General features: G+C 41.4%; 1 protein-coding gene across 3 annotated transcripts in view; it reads left to right on the forward strand.

Moving 5' to 3' along the window:
• Rbm5 (RNA binding motif protein 5) overlaps window positions 1–19389 on the forward strand; it is a 28468-nt gene extending 9079 nt beyond the window's left edge. For 2 of the 3 annotated variants that reach the window (XM_021662372.2, XM_021662365.2), the window contains exons 7-25: window positions 1198–1281; window positions 2235–2295; window positions 3795–3860; window positions 4106–4266; window positions 6275–6372; window positions 7162–7249; window positions 7396–7473; window positions 7556–7628; window positions 9061–9146; window positions 9481–9565; window positions 9774–9865; window positions 13578–13739; window positions 14459–14608; window positions 14694–14765; window positions 15332–15511; window positions 15782–15856; window positions 17108–17205; window positions 17285–17414; window positions 18794–19389. In XM_021662372.2, the coding sequence (XP_021518047.1) occupies window positions 1198–1281; window positions 2235–2295; window positions 3795–3860; window positions 4106–4266; window positions 6275–6372; window positions 7162–7249; window positions 7396–7473; window positions 7556–7628; window positions 9061–9146; window positions 9481–9565; window positions 9774–9865; window positions 13578–13739; window positions 14459–14608; window positions 14694–14765; window positions 15332–15511; window positions 15782–15856; window positions 17108–17205; window positions 17285–17414; window positions 18794–18919 (1965 nt within the window). In that variant the 3' untranslated portion in view covers window positions 18920–19389. The remainder of the gene's footprint in view (window positions 1–1197; window positions 1282–2234; window positions 2296–3794; window positions 3861–4105; window positions 4267–6274; window positions 6373–7161; window positions 7250–7395; window positions 7474–7555; window positions 7629–9060; window positions 9147–9480; window positions 9566–9773; window positions 9866–13577; window positions 13740–14458; window positions 14609–14693; window positions 14766–15331; window positions 15512–15781; window positions 15857–17107; window positions 17206–17284; window positions 17415–18793) is intronic. The other variant, XM_060385302.1, reaches the window with a different exon arrangement.
• The last annotated feature ends 391 nt before the right edge of the window (window positions 19390–19780 follow it).

The raw sequence follows: 19780 nt of genomic DNA on the forward strand, positions 1-19780 counted from the left end.
ATGCTACAGAAACAAAATTTATAGTGTGGTTTGTAAAAACCAAATTGCCCAACAGTATTTATTAGTAAAGGGGCTAGACTCCTTTTAAAAATGTGAGCTGGGTATGTTGGCATGTGCCTTTAATCCCAGAACTCTAGAGGCAGAGACAGGTAGATCTCTGTAAGTTCCAGGCCAGCCAGGGCCGCATAATGAGACCCTGTCTCAAAAATAATGAAGTAAAAGTAAAATCTGAATATCCTATTTAGGCTGGTTCTGCTAGTGTTAGACAACTGTTATAGCCACCATCCCTCTCCTTGAGAAAAGAACAGAGAAGATGCTCCTATTAAGTGAAGACTCTTTGGGGGCAGGTGCCAAGGATGCTCTTGGCTTGATTGATTCAGCTCAGAGTTTTGACCTTTCAAAGTAAAGTCCTGTTTACTCACTTGGTTGACTTAAATGATAAGGTGGTATAAACTTTATGAACTTTCCTACCCCCCCTGAAGAAACTTCATTGGCCTCCTGGTTACTCATCCTGAAGAGAGTACAATCCATTTCAGAGAAAAGCACAACTGTCACCTAGGACATGACATCATCACATTTGCCAAGAAGACCTCATTTAGCTTTTTAGAGTTGGTAGCATTCAGAGTAGTCCTCACTAAGAAGGAGTTATAATCAAGTTCCCTTTTAAAATAACCCCCCCCTCTTTTTGTCCCTTCAAAGAATACATCCTGCAGCAAGAATTTGGGGAAAGGGAAAATACAAAGGCTTTTACATTACATACATAAGGATGGGGACTGGGGAAAAAGTGGCGCCAAGCCCAAGGACACCATGCTAAGGGCTAATAAAGGAGACAGTCTCAGAACTGGAAGAGGTCTGTCTTCTGCTTTTGAAATATACTGTCACTCTCAGACATCCTGTCAATGCTAAATGTTAGGACTTCTGTCTCTGCGGAGACACAGCCTGGTGCATGTCAGCGTTTAGTGTTTGGCAGCTTTCTCAGCACTCCCTGACTCCGTTTACCTTTACTCCGCATCCCATTCTCTTACTGCCTATCTGAAGGATTGGATGGGCAGAGTATAGGTGGCGGTGGTTGGTCTTCCCCGTATGTTGTCCATTTAATTCCAGAGCACTGATTTTTCCGAAGTGTGCTCTGCCCTGGGAAAATGGACACACATTTCTCACAATGGGAATAACTAATTACTTCTTTTTTTTTTACAGAAAAAATTGGTAATTCAAGGAAAGCACATTGCAATGCATTATAGCAATCCCAGACCTAAGTTTGAAGATTGGCTTTGTAACAAGGTAGGCATGTGTTCTCCCCAGATAAATACACTAAGTGTTTCTCTTTGTCCTAACAAGAAAATTAGCACAATTACTAGCTTGTATCAGAAGTCTATTTTTTGTGCTTCCTGACTTTTCTTTGGTCTTCCTGTGCTGACATTAGAGGGCAGGATCCCTAGAATCCTGTAGTTTTCGTTTTATGGAGATCCCAGGATTCTCTCTAGCCCACGCTTTCAATTTAGATTTTTAGATGTATTTTACTGTTGTTTATGAAATTCTGAACGTCACAGCTTTTGCTGTACCCTGTTAATAGTACTAATGGAAATCGTTGAAAACTTTGGTGTATTGGTCCTGTCACCAGTGCTGAATTTTGAACTTGATTGTAAGTCTTGTTATTTTGAGAATACTGAGGTTACTTACTGTACATGAGCCTTCTGTGCAGAAAGGTCATGTTCAGGTTATATTGTGCCAGCATATATGTCTGTCCATGTAATGCTCTTTTAAAATAAGGAAAGCTTTTCAATAGCTGCTGCAAGAAACCTCATCTTGCGCTAGAGAGATGCTCGGTAGTTAAAAGCACTGACTGCTCTTCTAGAGGACCCGGGTTCGATTCCCAGCACCCACATGGCAGGTCACAACTGTCTGTTACTACTGTTGCAAGGGATCTGACGCCCTCACATAAACATGCATGCAGTCGAACACCAATGTACATGAAATAAAAATAAATTAAAAAAAAAATAGGAACCTCATCTTCATGAAAGTGGAATACTACTTCAAAATATAACTTTTTTCTTACAAGAACTCATGGGGTGTAGCGTGCTAAAATTACAGGTTTATGTTCTTTTGTCTAGGATACATCATAGCAGTTTTTGCGTTTATATTTAGGTACTTGCGTTACCTGTGGCATCACTGCTCTAACCCACATGATGACTTAATGTAAGAAATAATTACAGATAAAACTTTTTTTTTTCCAGTGCTGCCTTAACAATTTCAGGAAAAGACTAAAATGCTTCCGATGTGGAGCAGACAAGTTTGGTAAGCGTGGATTCAGCTGTTTGGAAAATGCAATTAAACCTAACTTACTGCCTGTGAACCTGAGGAAGAATATAGATTTTTTAGGATATTTAAACTAGGAACTTTATATAATAACCTACATCTATTTATCTTGGGCTAAGTAGATGCTGATGATGACTACGAGAACAAAAAATTATTTTCCAAAATTGAGGCTGTTTATCTGGTTTGCATGCTACATCTGCTTTTGTTTAGCATGTAGTGGTGCTGTCCTGCACTGGTCCACTCTTTGCATTCCACATTAGCTGTCAAAATTAAGAGGTTAAACTATAGTCACAGATTCCCACCCCACCTCCTCCCAATCTGGGTTTCTCTGTGTAGTGTTGGCTGTCCTGGACTCACTTTGTAGACCAGTTGGCCTCAGACACATGGCCTACTTCTGCCTCTCAAGTGCCAGGATTAAACATGTGCTACCACACCCAGCCAGATTTCTTAAAGGGGGGGTGGGGGAATGGCATGGTGGCTCACACCTGTGTGCTGGGTTAGGATATAGAGTTCAAGGCCAGTTTGGGCTATATAGTAGGTCTCAAGCTTACCTGTGTTACATAATAAAATTATATTAAAAAAAAATGGTAGCAGGCAGAGATGGAGAGACAGCTTAGTAGATGAAGTATTTTCTGTGAAAGCATGAGGACTGGAATTCAAATCCTCAACACCCACACAATTAAAAAAAAATTAGTGAGGTATAGTGCCATACTTGTAGTTGTAGTGCTGGAGAGATGTGGTAAGGCAATCCCTGGTACTCTGGACAGCTTGAGAAAGGGTCACCTCAAAGTAAATGGAAAAACCTTGTAAAAAAAAACAAGATGTAAGAAGCAGTAGAGACCCCAGACACGGACTTCTTCACTGCATTTGCACACATGCGAATGAGCATGTGTATATACCACACAAAGAAAAGTTCCTTCTTCCAAATTGAAAAAAAAAAAAAAACACCAAAAAATACCAAATGACTGCTAGATGTGCTTAAAATAAAAAAAGACTTGGCTCTCAGGGGATGAAGGCAGGATGAGCTAGTGTTCAAGGTCATCCTCAGGTTGGCTGCCAGCCTTAGATGTGTATAAGAGATGAAACTCTCATACACAAGTACTTTCGGAGTTATAATATATTTCTTTGTTAAAATTACACTAGAGCTGGGATTATGGCTCATGTCTGTAATCTTCACATTTAGGGAAGCTGATAGAGGATTACCTAGAGTTTAAGACTTGTCTGGGCTATATAGTAAGACCATGTCAGACTTTTGCAAACAAACAAACAAAAAAGTTGCTTTTGGGAGATATATTCACCTTTTCACCTCCCCAAAGCAATTTTTGTTTTGTTTTGTTTTGTTTCATATTATCACTGGTAGAGCTCTTGCCAGGCATATATGAGGGACCTTGATTTGAGACCCACACCCACTGCAATAGAAACAAGTGGGGCTTTTTTTGTTTGTTTGTCTGTCTGATTTGTATCTCCTTTAATCCTAGACTCTGAACAGGAAGTGCCCCCTGGAACAACAGAGTCCGTTCAGTCGGTGGATTACTACTGTGATAGTGAGTTCAAACATAATCCTTTTGTTTTTATGTTAAAAGTTGACCTTTCAGTGAGCTCAGTTCCCTTACATTTTCAAATGATCAGCTTTAGTTTTCCCTGTAATTGGTCTTCAGAATTTTATTAGCCTATCAGAGTGAAAATATATACCAGAATCTGCAAAAATGTGGTTTTTGTCTGTAAACCTACCTTTACAAAACATGGATGGTAAGAAAACTTGATTGTTATGTTTCTTATGTACCAACAGCGATCATTCTTCGGAACATAGCTCCACACACTGTGGTGGACTCCATCATGACTGCGCTATCTCCCTATGCTTCCTTAGCTGTCAACAATATTCGCCTCATAAAAGACAAACAGACACAGCAGAACAGAGGCTTTGCATTTGTGCAGCTGTCTTCTGCAATGGTGAGGTTCTCCGTTCATCTTGCAGTGGCTTTTGTTGTTCTTTCTTTCTCTCTCTCTCTCTCTCTCTTTTTGTCTATGTCCCATTGAATATGCTGTTAAGAGGTCAATAATTTGGACAGAAAGTACAGCCTGTAACAATCTTTCCTTTTTAAATGAAAATCTGGGGGCTGGAGAGATGGCTTGGTGGTTAAGAGCACTGTCTGCTCTTCCAAAGGGCCAGGGTTCAGTTCCTAGCACCCACATAGCAGCTCACAACTGTCTGTACCACCAGTCGCAAGGGATCTGACATCTTCACACTAATGCACATAAAATAAAATTAATTTTTTTTTTTTTTTTATGGAAATCTGGAAGCTTGAGTGATGGTTGATCATTGGGTGTTCTCTGCTCTTCCCACGGACCTAACTAACGTTCAACTCCTAGGAACTATTAGGTGGCTCACAACCACCTGTAACTCCCCAAGGGAGCTGATACCCTCTTCCAGCCTCTACAGGCACCCATGTGTACACACACATACCCACATACATATTAAATTTTAAAAAAAATTTTTTTTTCTTAATTCTTTATTTTGATGCTAAGTTGTTGGGGCAAAGTGTGTGCAAGGCCCTGGGTTTAAGCTCTGCCGTCAAGATACAAAAAGAGTTAGATGTGGAATACTACTACTACTAGAATAAGATACACAGCCTGGTGGAGGTAGGGCACACCTTTGATTGATCCCAGCACTCAGGAGGCAGGGACAGGTAGATCTCTCAGTTCAAAGCCAGCCTGGTGGACAGAGTGAGTTCCAGGACAACCAGGGCTACACAGAGACCTTATCTTGAAAAAACAAAAGAAGAAAGGAAGAAAGAAATAGTAAAAATAGGAAGACTTTCTTATTATCATCATTCATGAAGCCCATCGATATAAACAGTTTGTCATGCTCTTTAATCAAGTGTTAATGTACATCTAAATCTGATGTTACTCTTTCCTTTTTTTTTTTTTTTTTTTGCTTCTCAAATGAAAGATCCCATACAGAAGGTGTCTCTTTATACCTATGTTTGTTTCTTATGCCGTAGTGGTTTCTTGGTCATAGTAAGATAGGCAGTGACAAAGAACTTGAGCAAAGTGGGCAACTTTCACTATGTGAGGAGTTCAAAAGGATAGTATTATTCATTCATTTCCTGGGCTAGTGCGCCAGGTGCGTGTTTAGGTCTCCTGAAACTGGAGTTCTATAGATGGTTGTGAGCTACCACATGGGTGCCAGGAATAGATCATCTGGAAGAACAGCCAGTTCTTTTAGCACCTGAGACATCTCTTTAGCCCTGAAAGTCAAGTAACAGCCTGGTATGGTAGCATATGCTTTTAATCCCAGGACTCTGGAGGCAGAGGCAAGCAGATCTCTGTGTTTAGGGCCAGCCTGGTCTGGCCTTGATTTCTAGGCTGTAATGAATAGCCAGACCTACACTGTGAAACCCCGTCGCAAACAGAAAACAGCTAGAAGAGGCTGTGTGGCTCAGCTAATTTTGATACTGTGTGTGAGGCTCCTAGAACCCAATATTTTTAATAATTTAATTTTTTATTTTATGTGCATTAGTGTGAAGATTGCAATTGGCAATTGGCGGTACAGACAGTTGAGAGCTGCCATGTGGGTGCTGGGAATTGAACCCAGGGTTCAATTTGTCTGCTCTTTGGAAGAGCAGGCAGTGCTCTTAACCACTGAGCCATCTCCCCTTTCCCCCAATGTTTTGCTGTGCTAAACTGAGGACTAAATTCTTAGATACTAAACAGTGGCTATAAAGAACTGATAGAGCTGAAATTTGTACCTTTAGATTAACTTAGTATTTATTCCTTTAACAATTCTGGATAACTTCATATCCTGACGGTATGTCTTTTCTCAAGTTTTTATGTCCACAAGCATGGTAAGAAATTCCTGCCTATTTTTAATGGAAGGCTTTATTTCATAAAGGAAATAAGTGGTAGGGCAGTATTCTGAATTGCATGACAAATTTCTTTTCTTTGGTTTCTCTTTCAGGATGCCTCTCAGCTGCTTCAGATATTACAGAGTCTCCATCCTCCATTGAAAATTGATGGGAAAACTATTGGAGTTGATTTTGCAAAAAGTGCCAGAAAGTAAGTGGTGTCTTTGTCCTTATTTGAAATTATTAACATCTGCATGTTTACCTACATAGGGATGTTTGCCAGTTGTACCTGAGCTCCATACTGTCAACACAATTTCCTGGTTGTAGACCAAGAGGGAGAAGATTGCCTTCTCTAGAGTTTATCCCTCCAGTCCTCCCTCAGTAGTAATGATGTTGAAATGGAAATGGTGTGAGCGCATGGGTTTTGAACATATTCTATGCAACTGCAGCAGTGTAATGCAAACCTGTCCAGAAATAGTCCTCAGCTTGCAGGATAGCATGCTAATGTGTCACAATAGTGTCTAATGTTGAGGTAGGTATCCTTTGTTTGGAGCCTGGAGATGGTTTTGTAGGTATGATGCTTGCTGTACCTGTATCCTTAGTGCTGAGGTGGGAGACAAGGAGATCTTGGCAGACCCTATCAAAAATAAGGTAGAGAATGAGAAAAGAACACCAGGTCTCAACCTCTAGTCCCCACATTCAGTGAGCACACCCTCACACAGGTGTTCGCATGTGCACTACACACGAGACACCAAAACGAAAAAACATCCTTTTCTCATATTAGTCATCTAACAGGTACCTTATTGGCTCAGATATAAAGTAGATCAGTGACATTCACTGACGCTTACCAAGACCCCTCTCCTTAGGAAATTTGACCTTGCTACCATTTGAGACACACATCCCCTCCCCAAGCCCCAAAGGCTGGAATTAATTGCTGCTCCTTTGGCACAGACTTTGAATATACAGAGAGAATCACATGGTTACATCTTTGTAATTTCAGAGATTTGGTCCTTCCAGATGGTAACCGTGTCAGCGCCTTCTCTGTAGCTAGTACAGCCATTGCTGCTGCTCAGTGGTCATCCACACAGGTAAGAGGAAGAAAGGGTCTTTGTTCTTGGGATGACTTTTCTTGTCATGCTCAGAATAGAAGGTTGCTGTAATGTTTTTAGGAATTGCTTTCTGACATGTTTATTTGTTAATTTATCTTTGTTCTTTTTCTCTTGGTATTTTGTAGTCTCAAAGTGGTGAAGGAGGCAATGTTGACTATAGTTATATGCAGCCAGGCCAGGACGGCTATGCACAGTACACTCAAGTAGGTGAACTTGACTAGCAATCAACTTCTAATCTACAGACTGTGTATAAAGTAGCAGCTTTAATGGTGGACTTTCCCTCAGTACTCACAGGATTACCAGCAGTTTTATCAGCAACAAGCTGGAGGACTGGAGTCTGATGCATCATCTACATCAGGTAACTTCATCTCTGTTTTGCTTCTGTTTAAATAACAGTGGTTGAGGAAATATTAACCAGACCCAAAGCTACAAATCGCATAATCTTGGAAAACTTGAGAGGACACAGTGAGAATTGTCATTGTTTGCCAGAATGTCCAGTAAAAGTTATTGTGTACACTAAGACTTAATATAACTTCTTAGAGACCATGCTATCTCTGTTCTTGGAATTTAACTCTGTTCCCCAGTTGAGCTGAGCAGAGAGGATGTGGCTCTATAGCTCTCAGACACCCACCAGAAGAGCCACAATAAGAGAACTTTGTTAGGTGGGTTTGGTAGCAAACTCCTTTAATCCCAGCACTCTGTTGGCAGAGGCCAGCCTGATCTAGATAGTGAGTTCCAGGACTACACAGAGAGACTTTTGTTTCCAAAAAGAAAAAGAAAGATTTTGAAGCCAGGCATTGTGGCACACACCTGTAATTCCAGCACTCTGGGAGACAGAGACAGTTAGAGCTCTGTGAGTTCGAGGCCAGCCTGGTCTACAAAGGGAGTCCAGGACAGCCAAGGATACACAGAGAAACCTTGTCTTGAAAAACCAGAAAGAAAGAAAAAAAAAAAAAAAAGGAAAGAAAGACTTTGGCAGTTAGATGTGGTTTTAGGTGTGGTGGCCCACACATTCTAGAGTCAGGCTCCCGGATCTCTGTGAGTTTGAGGCTAGCCTATCTATCTCTAGTCTATCTATCTATATAGCAAGTGCAAACCTATACAGAGAAAATTGCAGGATGAGGTGGGGACTTTGGAGCTTAAAAAAAAAAGTGTTTGCATGCTTTTTTGGTTTAGGGGGTTAGTTGGGTTTGTTTGCTTGCTTGCTTTCTTGTTTATTTTGCTTGCTTGCTTGCTTCCTTTGGTTTTTGAGACAGGGTTTCTTTGTATAGCCCTGGCTGTGTTGGAACTTACTCTATAGCTCAAGCTTGCCTGGAACTTAGAGATCATCTGCCTCTTGAATGCTGGAATAAAGGCATGCGCCACCACCACCCAGCTGTGTATCTTATTCTAGTAGGACTTTAAGCAACTGTCATAAATTCCAGGGTCTTTAATGAGAACTAGGTTAGGAACTGACGAACAAAGCCAGACCCAGGCCTACATGCACTAGGGAGGCAGAGGCAAGAGGATCGCACAAGGTTGGAAGCATCCTGCTCTTCATATACATAGCAAGACCTTCTCAAGAAACAAAAACCAACAAAATGCATCCAGAAATTGACAGACAGGAGTCATACATCCCTATAATCCCAGGCAGGGGATTCATAAGTTTGAGGCCACCATTAAACTGCATAAAAAACCCTGCCTCCAAAAAAAATAAGAGACAGAAACCGCTTTCAAAGTGAAGACTAAATTGAACAGTTGTCCTGGAGTTCAGTGTTTTAGCTCTTCCTAACCCTTTTGTTTATCACCAGGCACAGCAGTGACTACCACCTCGGCAGCTGTAGTGTCCCAGAGTCCCCAACTCTATAATCAGACCTCCAATCCACCTGGCTCTCCGGTAATCTGCTCTTAACTACAGAATTGACAGCTTTGTTGCTATGTAAATATTACCCTTTCCTGGTATATGAACCAGGATTGACTAATTACATACATTTCACCTAATTTCTTAATTAGATTTTTGAGATGATTATTATATGTATGCATGTATTTTAAATGTAAAGTACCAAGCAGGTCATAATTATACTTTGTGAATGCTTCAGCATGTCTCTTGCCCTAGATCCTTGCTGCAGAGTGTCTGTTAAGGGAGTCCTTCCTACTAGATGATTGCAGTGACTTAGTTCTCTTAAAAGGCTTTACAGTTGAAATTATATTGAAGCTAATGTTCTTTCCAGACTGAGGAAGCACAGCCTAGCACTAGCACAAGTACACAGGCCCCAGCTGCTTCCCCTACTGGTGTAGTTCCTGGTACCAAATATGGTAAGCCAAACCTCATGGGGCTCCTGACAGTTGGAAGGTCCTAATAGTTGCCTTTGTTGTTAATAAAGTTCCTCTCCTTTTGAAACGGGTGTCAGAGGGACATTTGGGAGTGTAAAGAAAGAACATTGAAGCCTGCTATAGCTCACTGACTTAGAGATTGACATCGAGTTTCTTACCTTAAATGACTGGCTGGGTTTTGTTTTTGCAGCAGTACCTGACACGTCTACTTATCAATATGATGAATCTTCAGGATATTATTATGATCCTACAACAGGGCTATACTATGACCCTAACTCACAAGTAAGTGCTATTTTCCTTCTTAATATCACTAGAAACTTTAACTTAATGCCTTTGTGTCATGAGTTAGACTAATTCCTAAAAGGAATGTGTGACCCAGATAAGTTGTAGGATTTTTGTTTCATTAATTTCTTCATGGCCACCAATGCACAATTTAAGGTTAAACGTTTGGAGACCCAGTGAGATGCCTCAGTGTATAAAGATGCTTGCCATGCAAGCCTTACTTACAACCTGAATTTGATCCTAGAACCTAGAGTAGCAGAAGAAAACCAACTCTCCCAATTGTCCTCTGGCTGGAATACACATACTTCCACACACATATACATTGTATACAGTACTAATAAAATAAATGTTTTGAGGTGGGCTAGAGAAAGGACTCAGTAGTTAATGTTACTTGCACCAACATGGCAGCTCACATTGCCCATCAGTCCAGTTCTAGAGTAACTAATGGCTTCTTGTGGCTTCTGTGGGCACCAGGCACAAACATGGAGTACATATATACATTCAGGCAAAACATGCTTACACATAAGATTTTTTGAAATGTTTGGGGTATATTATGTATACATTAAAGTATATGAGCTGAGAGTGTTACAGCTCTTTTAATTTTTTTTAATTTATTTACCTTTATTTTATGTGCATTGGTGTTTTGCCAGCATGTTTGTCTATGTGAGAGTGTCAGATCTTGTAGTTACAGCGTGAGCTGTCAGTTGTGAACTGCCATGTGAGTGCTAGGACTTGAACCTGAGTCCTGTGGAAGAGCAGTCAGTGCCCTTAACCACTGAGCCATCTCTCCAGCCTTCCTCCCCCTTTTATAATGTATGTTGTACCTCCATGTGTATCTGTTGACCGTGTGTGTGCAGTGTCCAGAGGTTACAATGGGACAGTAGATTCCCTGGAACTGGAGGTATAGATGGTTGTGTGCTGAAAGAGTGGTCAGTGCTTTTCACCACTGGATCATCTCTCAGTGTACAGCTCTTTAATGTTTACATGGATACATGCTTGTATATACACTACTAATAACTTTACAAAATCTCCTTGTTGCCAGATAGTACCCTTCCTCTTCAGCATCCACTCTTATGATTCTATTTTTAGAGATAATTTTATCAAATATTTTTGTGCTATTCGAATGGTGATGCCATCAACCCCTAATCCCAGGACTTGGGAGGTGGAGGCAGGCAATCACTGAGTTCCAGACAGCCTAGTCCACAGAACCAATTCTAGGACAGTCAGAGCTACACAAAAAACAAATGGTTGAGTGGCTGGAAATAAATTTATAAAGGGGGGGAAGATTCTATGCTTAGGGCCCAGCATAATGATATATACCTTTAATCCCAGTCATTAATGAGGCAGAAAAAGGCTCGTCTCTTGAGCCTTTTACCCGGCTCTACATAGCAAGCTCCAGTCTAGCCAGAGGCTACAAAGTCAGATCTTGTCTCAAAAACAAGAAAAAAGATTTTGTTCCAAGCATGGTAGCACATACCTATAAACCCAGCACCCAGGAAATGGAGGTAGGAGGGTCAGAAGTTCAAAGTATACATCAGATGTTATCGAGAGAGAGAGAGAGAGAGAGAGAGAGAGAGAGAAGAAATAGGGGGCTGAAGCTCAGCACTTGTTAATCTTTCAGAGGACCCCGCGGCTTTGGTGTCCAGCATACACATGGCTGCTCAACCATCCACAACCTCTGCTCCATCCAGAGGGTCCAGGGCGTTTGTCAGACTACAGACATGTGCGCTCACATACCCATATGTAGACACACCTATACATGATTAGAACATAATTTTTAATAAACATAATTTTTAAAAAAGATTCTTAAGGGGATGTTATTTATGAGAGAGGAATAAAAAAGGTTTCTTTGGAGAACAGTTTTTAAAAGCCTAGCTAGAAGCTTTAAGTTCTAGTTGCGGTTTTTTTTCCCCCAAGTGAAATAAAATTCACCATTTTAATCGGAAGATATGTGGACTTTAGTATAGTTGTGTTGTAGTGCAGCTGGCACCTCTTAATTTACAGAATATTTTTATCATCTCAAGTCACTCCCCTTCTTCTGTCCCCCCTCCAAAAAAACTAAAGCATATTTGTCTCTGAATTTACCTGTTTTAGATGTTTCATATAATTGGACTCAGACACTGTGATGTTTTGTGTTCAGTTTCTTCACTTAGCATGCCTATGTGTTCTTGAGGATAGGGTGTAGCAAATCCAGGTAATATTTTATTTTTGGTGCTGTTTATAACTTTTAAGGAGGGAAAGTAACTTTAACACTCCATAAATAAGTATCTATTTATGACTAGGAACTGTATATATAGCATGACAAAACAAGTACATTTAGCAGGAAGTTGACTTGAGTGCCTGTGGTTTCTGAGAGAGAAGTGTGAAGAAACAGTGTGCTACCTGCCCGTGGGTTCAGCTTCTTCATAATTCTCTCACTTTCCTCGTTTGTTCAGTCTGACCATTTCCATGGCCATCATAGATGTTACAGTCCTATAGTACCGTACCTGTAAGACATCATAGAGGAGCCAGCAAGTAGAGTAGGTAAAGGCCCTTGCTGCCAAACCTGATCCCAAAACCCTCGTGAAAACAAGCTTCTTCCAATTGTCTCTGACCTCGGCCCTTACCTTGAGCACCAGACACATACATGTGTACTAAACAGAATTTTAGGAAAGAAAAGGAAGATCAAGTGTGGTAGCATACACATCCTAGGGAGAGGCTGGTGGATCTGAATTCAGAAGGACAGCCTGTTCTACAGAGTAAGATCCTATCTCAAAAACAACTACATAAACCAGGTGTGGCACATGCCTATCATCCCAAGTTTCTGGGGTGAAAGAAGGGAGATGAGTTCAAGGCATATCTCTTCACAGCAGACATGAGCCCAGCTACATGTCTTAATTTTTTAAGTTTCTATTTTATAGTGGGTGTTTTGCTTCGGTGTAAACAACGTGTGTCTATAATTTGGTGCTACAAGAGGAAAGAAGAGAGGGTTGGATCCCCTGGAACTGGAGTTACAGATGGTTGTGAGCTATGGTGGTGTTGCTGTGAATCAAACCCAGAGCCTCTGGAAAAACACCCACTGTTCCTAACCACTGAATCACCTCTCCAGCCCCAAGATCCTTTTTTTAAAATAATAATAATAATAAAACAAAACCCTCCTAGATTCTTGGACAAAAATATTTTACGTTCCTAAAAGTTTTATTCTTTACTAGGTGGTTCATCCTCAAGCATACCAAGGTGTTCTATGGGTCCTTTCTAAGCAGGAAATACATACTACTAGTCCTCAGTGTGTGTGTGTGTGTGTGTGTGTGTGTGTGTGTAAATTTTTTTTCTTTGTTGTGTTGAAAACGGTATGGTTTAGAATTCCCTTTGTAACTGAGAATGAAATCCTGTTCCTCCTGCCCCCACCTCTCAAATGCAAGGATTATAAACAGGTACCTGGACCAGACTTATTTAGATTTTTGTTTGTTTTTAAATAGGTTCTAAACTATGTAGCCTGAACTGACCTTGCTTGCATTTGCAATCCTCCTGCCTAATAAGCCTCCTGAGTGCTAGGATTATAGGCACACATTACTATTGATAATAATATTTAAGTTTAACATAACAGGACTTGAGGTATAGTCCGTAGTGGAGGAGTTACCTAGTGTATATACGGCCTTAAGTTCAATCCCCAGAACCACAAAACCTTTATCAGCTAATCTGTGTGCTCAATATATATATTCTTTTCTTGTAGTACTACTATAACTCCTTAACACAGCAGTACTTGTATTGGGATGGAGAGAAGGAAACCTACGTGCCAGCTGCAGAGTCTAGCTCTAACCAGCAGGCAGGCCTACCTTCCACAAAAGAGGGAAAGGAGAAGAAAGAAAAACCCAAGAGCAAAACTGCTCAACAGGTATGACCTATCCAACGAAACCATGATTCTTTCCTTAGTGAGGTTTTTTTTTCTTTCTTTCTTTCTTTCTTGAGACCTTACACTGTCTCTAAGTTTAAGTACTAGGCTTGATCTTCTGAAAGAAGAACAAGAAAATTTGGCAAGACCATCGTGAGTTAAGGCTACATGATCCCCTGTCTCAAAAAATAATAAAACAGGAGGCCAAGGAGATAGCTCTGTCAATAAAGTGCTTTCTGCACAAACGTGAGCACGAGCCTCACAACTAGAATTTAAAAAGCCAGGCACAGAGATGGTTCAACTGTGAATACTGCTCTTGTAGAGAGTTTGATTCCCAGCACTCATGTTGGACATCTTCCTATCTGTAGCTTTGCTTCCAGGGAATTTGACAGCCTCTCCTGGCCTCTGCAGGTATTGCACTCAGGCACAGACCATCACCCATTTACACAACTTATAATATAAATCTTGAGGAAAAAAAAAAAAGTGCACATTTTTAGCCACTGAACATTTTGTATACTTGTGTGTGCGTGCTTGCACACCATGGCTTGTATGTGAAGGTCAGAGACAATTTAAAGGGATCAGTCCTTTCCTGCTGTTCCATGGTTTCCGGGAACCAAGCCTTACCACATAAGATTCTTGGCTTATATATTGTTAGATTACAGGGAAGTAATTGCTTTTTTTTTTTATTTTTTATTTTTATGGTGTTTATTGTTTGATCCTAGATTGCCAAAGACATGGAACGCTGGGCTAAGAGTTTAAATAAACAGAAAGAAAATTTTAAAAACAGTTTTCAACCTGTCAATTCGTTGAGAGAAGAAGAAAGGAGAGAATCTGCTGCAGCAGACGCTGGCTTTGCTCTCTTTGAGAAAAAGGTAATGGTAACAGGAGTAGGTATGCTTTGCTTCATTATGTTTATCTGTGTAACACGTGAGACTTAGGACTTCTTCTGTTTTCCAGGGAGCCTTAGCTGAAAGGCAGCAACTCATCCCTGAATTGGTACGAAATGGAGACGAAGAGAATCCTCTTAAAGTAATTAAGTACCATCTGTGTTTTAACCAAGTTTATGTCTCACTTTCAGTCTCTGCTACATCTTCGCTAATGCAATTCCTTCTTAAAATGGGATGTTTTTCTCTGTCAGTGGGTATTTGGAGCAGCTTTGGCATATAGATTCCACATTGAGGTCTTTGTTTTCTGTGCCAGAGAGCAGGTGAGATGGACCGATGAATAAAGCCTGAAAATCCCTAAGCTAAGTAAATTGGCTTTCGAGGCATTTGTAAATGGAATTTTTAATGGTCTGGAAAGAAAATTAGGACAAGGCAAAAACTTCCTTTCCTTGATAGATACAGGTCTAGCTGGGCTGTTGCTCTGATCTAATCTTGTATGAGTTTTTATGCATGGTCAGTGCTTTGAAAACAGTCATCTTACAACCCATTTCTTGGGCTCCGAAGGGTTGGTACTAGAAGGCTGTTTAATACAGTTGATGAAGTAGAGGTTGACTACTGAGGACAACACAAAGTAATGGAGACGAAGTAACAGCGTTTTGGCACTGTTTTATCTATGGAATTTCCAGTGACCCATTGTCATTTTGTCCCCAGAGAGGACTGGTTGCTGCTTACAGTGGTGATAGTGACAATGAGGAGGAGCTCGTGGAGAGGCTTGAGAGTGAGGAAGAGAAACTAGCCGACTGGAAGAAGATGGCCTGCCTGCTATGCCGACGGCAGTTCCCAAACAGAGATGCACTAGTCAGGCACCAGCAGCTCTCCGACTTACACAAGGTGGCTTTGCTTCTAAACTTAGGGGGGAAAGGAAGGAATTTAATGGGTGGGAGTGGTGACCCCGGTTCAGTAAATAACCTTCTGTTGCATGAGTACCTAGAGTTGTAGAACATGAGAGAAGCATTAGCATTATGTCTTCACACACCCCAGGATTTGCTTTGGATGCCATGGTGTATTGAGATTTGGCTGGAATACACAAAGTATTAATTTCATGACATTTCATATTAAAATGTTCTGAATTCTAAGTGTTTGTAAACTCTTTTGTTATAGCAAAATATGGACATCTACCGAAGATCCAGGCTGAGCGAGCAGGAGTTGGAAGCCTTAGAGCTGAGGGAGAGAGAGGTGAATGAATGGATACTGTACCGCTGAGATGAAAACCTGTCTTTAATACTTTAATACTGACAACCTGCCTTTAATATTTTCTGTTTTGTTTGTTTGTTTGTTTAAAAAGAATCTTGTTACGTTCACAGGCTGGCCCTCACCTCTTGGGCTGAAGTCTTTTGAGTAGCTGGCACTGTAGGCATACACCACAGTATTTTTTTATTTTGCTTTTATGGATAGCATTTAGTTCGAGGTTTCTAAGGCAAAGTGGAGGGCTCTATCAAAAACATGTTGCCATGCAGCGATTGTAGCTCATGTAGACTAGACTAGCCTTTGTTTTGTGAGCCCCACAGTAGCTTTCATTAAAGGAAAAATAAATCTTGATTGTCCTGGTAATGTAAACCTTTGTGAGTGATGAGTAAGGCTTTAAAATAGGCACTGAAGACAGGAAAGCATGTGGTGATTGATTTGCCAGTTATGTGGAAGGGAAGGAATGGACAGCAAATAGTAAACAGGACTGAGAACAAAGTTTTAGTCTTTTTTTTTCCCCAAGACAGGGTTTCTCTGTGTAGTATTGGCTGTTCTGGACACTCTTAGTAGACCAGGCTGGCCTCCACCTCACAGAGATCCACCTAACTCTGCCTCCAGTGCTGGGATTAAAAGGCAGGCCCAGCTAACCAAAGGTTTGAATGTCTGTGGTGTTAGTGGTTGATAGGACCAGACAGATAGAATTTTAAGTGCACATAGAGGCCTATACAAATAATTCAGAGGTTGGCCATGGTATTGCATGCCCTTAATACCAGCACTCAGGAGGCAGAGGCAGATGGATCTCTGAGTTCAAGGCCACATCAACTACAATTTCAGCCAGGGCTACACAGAGAAGCCTTGTCTTTTTAAGAAATTTCTTGCTCCAGGATAAAGCTGGTGTGTCTGTACTCAAGGTTTTTGCTTTCCCATTGATTATAGTGCCAAATCTCCAGGATCTGCTGGATGGGTCTCGGGAAGCCTCTGTAACCCTTCTCTGTTTCTGGAAGTAGACCTGTTCAAATGCTAACTGGGGATGGGGGATTCTGGGCTCCTCATCTTAAGGGCAATAGCAAGCAATGTGACCAAGAGTGGTATAAGAAACAAAGGAATTTGGTACTTAAGACCACACTAGTCACACTCCAGAGTAAAGGATGCTTCGGGTTAATGTCTTCTTGTGTAAGACTATTGAAGGTTGAAATAAGAGTACTACCTTTTTTGTTGTTGTTGTTGCTGTTTTCTGTGTAGATGAAATACCGAGATCGAGCAGCAGAAAGACGAGAGAAATACGGAATTCCAGAGCCTCCAGAGCCCAAGCGCAAGAAGCAGTTTGATGCTGGCACTGTGTATGTGATGTGCACCATTTTCCAGTTCATGAGCTGGGGCTCTGGCTGTTTTAAGTAACTGTGTGTTTGCCACTGGCAGGAATTACGAGCAGCCCACCAAAGATGGCATTGATCACAGTAACATTGGGAACAAGATGCTGCAGGCCATGGGCTGGCGGGAAGGCTCAGGCTTAGGAAGAAAGTGTCAAGGCATCACAGCTCCCATTGAGGTAAGTTATAGGCACTGACATTTGTGGGTGATGGGTGTACAGGCTTGCTGGGTATTGAATAGGCACAGGCACAGCTTCCCTGAAAGCCCTGCTTCATCCCCCTCATTGGTTTCTTCTGTTTCTGAGAGGGAGTCCTTTTGTTTTTGTAGCCACAATTTTCCTAGAATTCACTATATAGTCCAGGTGGGATGAAACTCGCAGATTTACCTGCCTCTGTCTAGAAAGTGATGGGACTAAAGGCATGCACCACAGGCCTTGTGCCCTTGATGTTTAAAAAATTAAAATTTGGGGCTGGAGAAGGTGGCTCAGAAGCCAAAAACACTGGCTGCTCTTCCAAAGGTCCTGAGTTCAATTCCCAGCAGCTCATAACCATCTACAATGAAATATGGTCTCTTCTGGTGTGTAGGCAGAACATTGTATAAATAATAAATAAAAATTTTAAAAATTAACGTTTGGAGAGGATCCAGGTTCAGTGTCCAGCACCTACTTGATAGTCTATAATTTCATTTCTGGGTTTTGACTCCCTCTTCTGACCTCCACAAACACTATACACACATGGTGCACAGATATACATACAGGCACAGTATTCATAGGCATAAAATAAAAATGAATGAATAATTAAAATACATGTCAGGGCTAACGAGATGGCTCAGTAGCTAGCTTAACATGAAAGTCTGGCAGCTTGTGTTAGAGCCCCAGAACCCACATGAAGCTGGAAGAAAAGAACCAGCTTTACAGAGTTGTTGTCTGATATGTATACACCATGCCACACATGGCACACGCGTGCGCACAGTCAAATACAATTTTTTTTTTTTTTTAAGAAAATTTAAGCAGGCTGAGACAGGAGGATCCCAAGGCCTAGCTTAGACCTTGTCTTGAATTTACTCCCCCACGCCCCACCCCATCTTAATTTAAATTTAGAAGAAATCACTAATCTGTCCAAGCCCAAACTGAGACACCCCGGGCTCAGACCCATTGGCCAAGGCAGGAATTGTACCAGAAACTGCCCTACAAGCCCTGCTAGCACAGTTGTCAAGTTTTTCTGCCTTTTAATGTATTTTATGCAAGCATGTTTCCCCAGTGAACATGAGTTTTATTGGCATTCATACTGTTCTAATTTGTGCCTATAATTACCTTCCCCTGTGCCTCTGCAAAATGATTTAGAGGACTTGCTAGCCACGGGTGTTCACTGAGTAGGCATTGAAGGGTATGAGTGGGTTCGTCTCCCTTAGCCACTTTTATTACCCCAGTCCGTAAACCTGCCTCCAGGTCCGTGTCAACCCTTGTCTTCTCTTCTACTCAGTGGTACGGGTGGAATGAGAGGTGGGGGCAGTTAGCACCCTACTTACCAGGTACTAACAGTGTTTTTGTTTTCCCAGGCTCAAGTCCGGCTAAAAGGAGCTGGCTTAGGAGCCAAAGGCAGTGCCTATGGGTTGTCAGGTGCCGATTCCTACAAAGATGCTGTTCGGAAAGCCATGTTTGCCCGGTTCACTGAGATGGAGTGAGACTGGGGAAGCAATGATGAGCACAGGGAGCAAGCCATCTCCTCAATTTGCTCTTACTGCCTGTCTCTCTAAGGGCATGCCTTGTGCTATTAATAGTTTTAGGGTGAACCACTTAACTCTGTGGGGTTTTCCCTTCCACCTTAAATGAGCTCCCATATGTGGGTTATCTGGTAAACAGCCTTCCTTCCCACCTGAGGATTTGTGAACAGAGGGGACAATGGGCTTTTTATACTTTGTGTACATAGTGTAAATGTAATGTGTTTTACATGTTGTAGCCTGTGTTGTGTCCCTCCTTCCTGGGAGCTTGAGTGGTTATCAACACCAAAGCCACCACTGTCATTTGTTATGTCTTTTCTTGGCAATAGCCTTGTGTATATTTGTATATTATACATTTGTACAGAATTTTGGAAGATTTTCAGTCTAGCTGCCACATCTGGCACCTTTACAAAAGAAATACCTTCAAAAATGGGTTTCCTGTGTCCTTAATTGAGAGAATGAGTGGGAAAGGCTGTCTGAGCCATTCAGATCTGGTGTTTAGCCTTTGGTTTGGTTTGGTTTGAGATGGGTTATCTAACCTAGGCTACCCTTGAAGACTCGTTACATAGTCAGGCAGGTTTGGTACTTGTGATAGTCTTTTGGCTGCCTCTACTTCCAATTCTTAAATGTGAGTGAGAGTGCTTCTGTTTTCAGGTTCTAGACTTGCCAGGGCAGGGACTGCATGACTGCATTCTATCTTGGACATTGCTATGTAGACCAGGCTGGACTTGAACTCACAGAAACCCACCTGCCTCTGCCTCTCAAGAGCAGGAACTATGGGTGTACCAGCAACATGTGGGCAGAAAGTATGTGGTTCTCAAACTT

The sequence above is a fragment of the Meriones unguiculatus genome, chromosome 6 (genome assembly GCF_030254825.1).
Source record: "Meriones unguiculatus strain TT.TT164.6M chromosome 6, Bangor_MerUng_6.1, whole genome shotgun sequence".
NCBI classification, from domain to species: Eukaryota; Metazoa; Chordata; class Mammalia; order Rodentia; family Muridae; genus Meriones; species Meriones unguiculatus.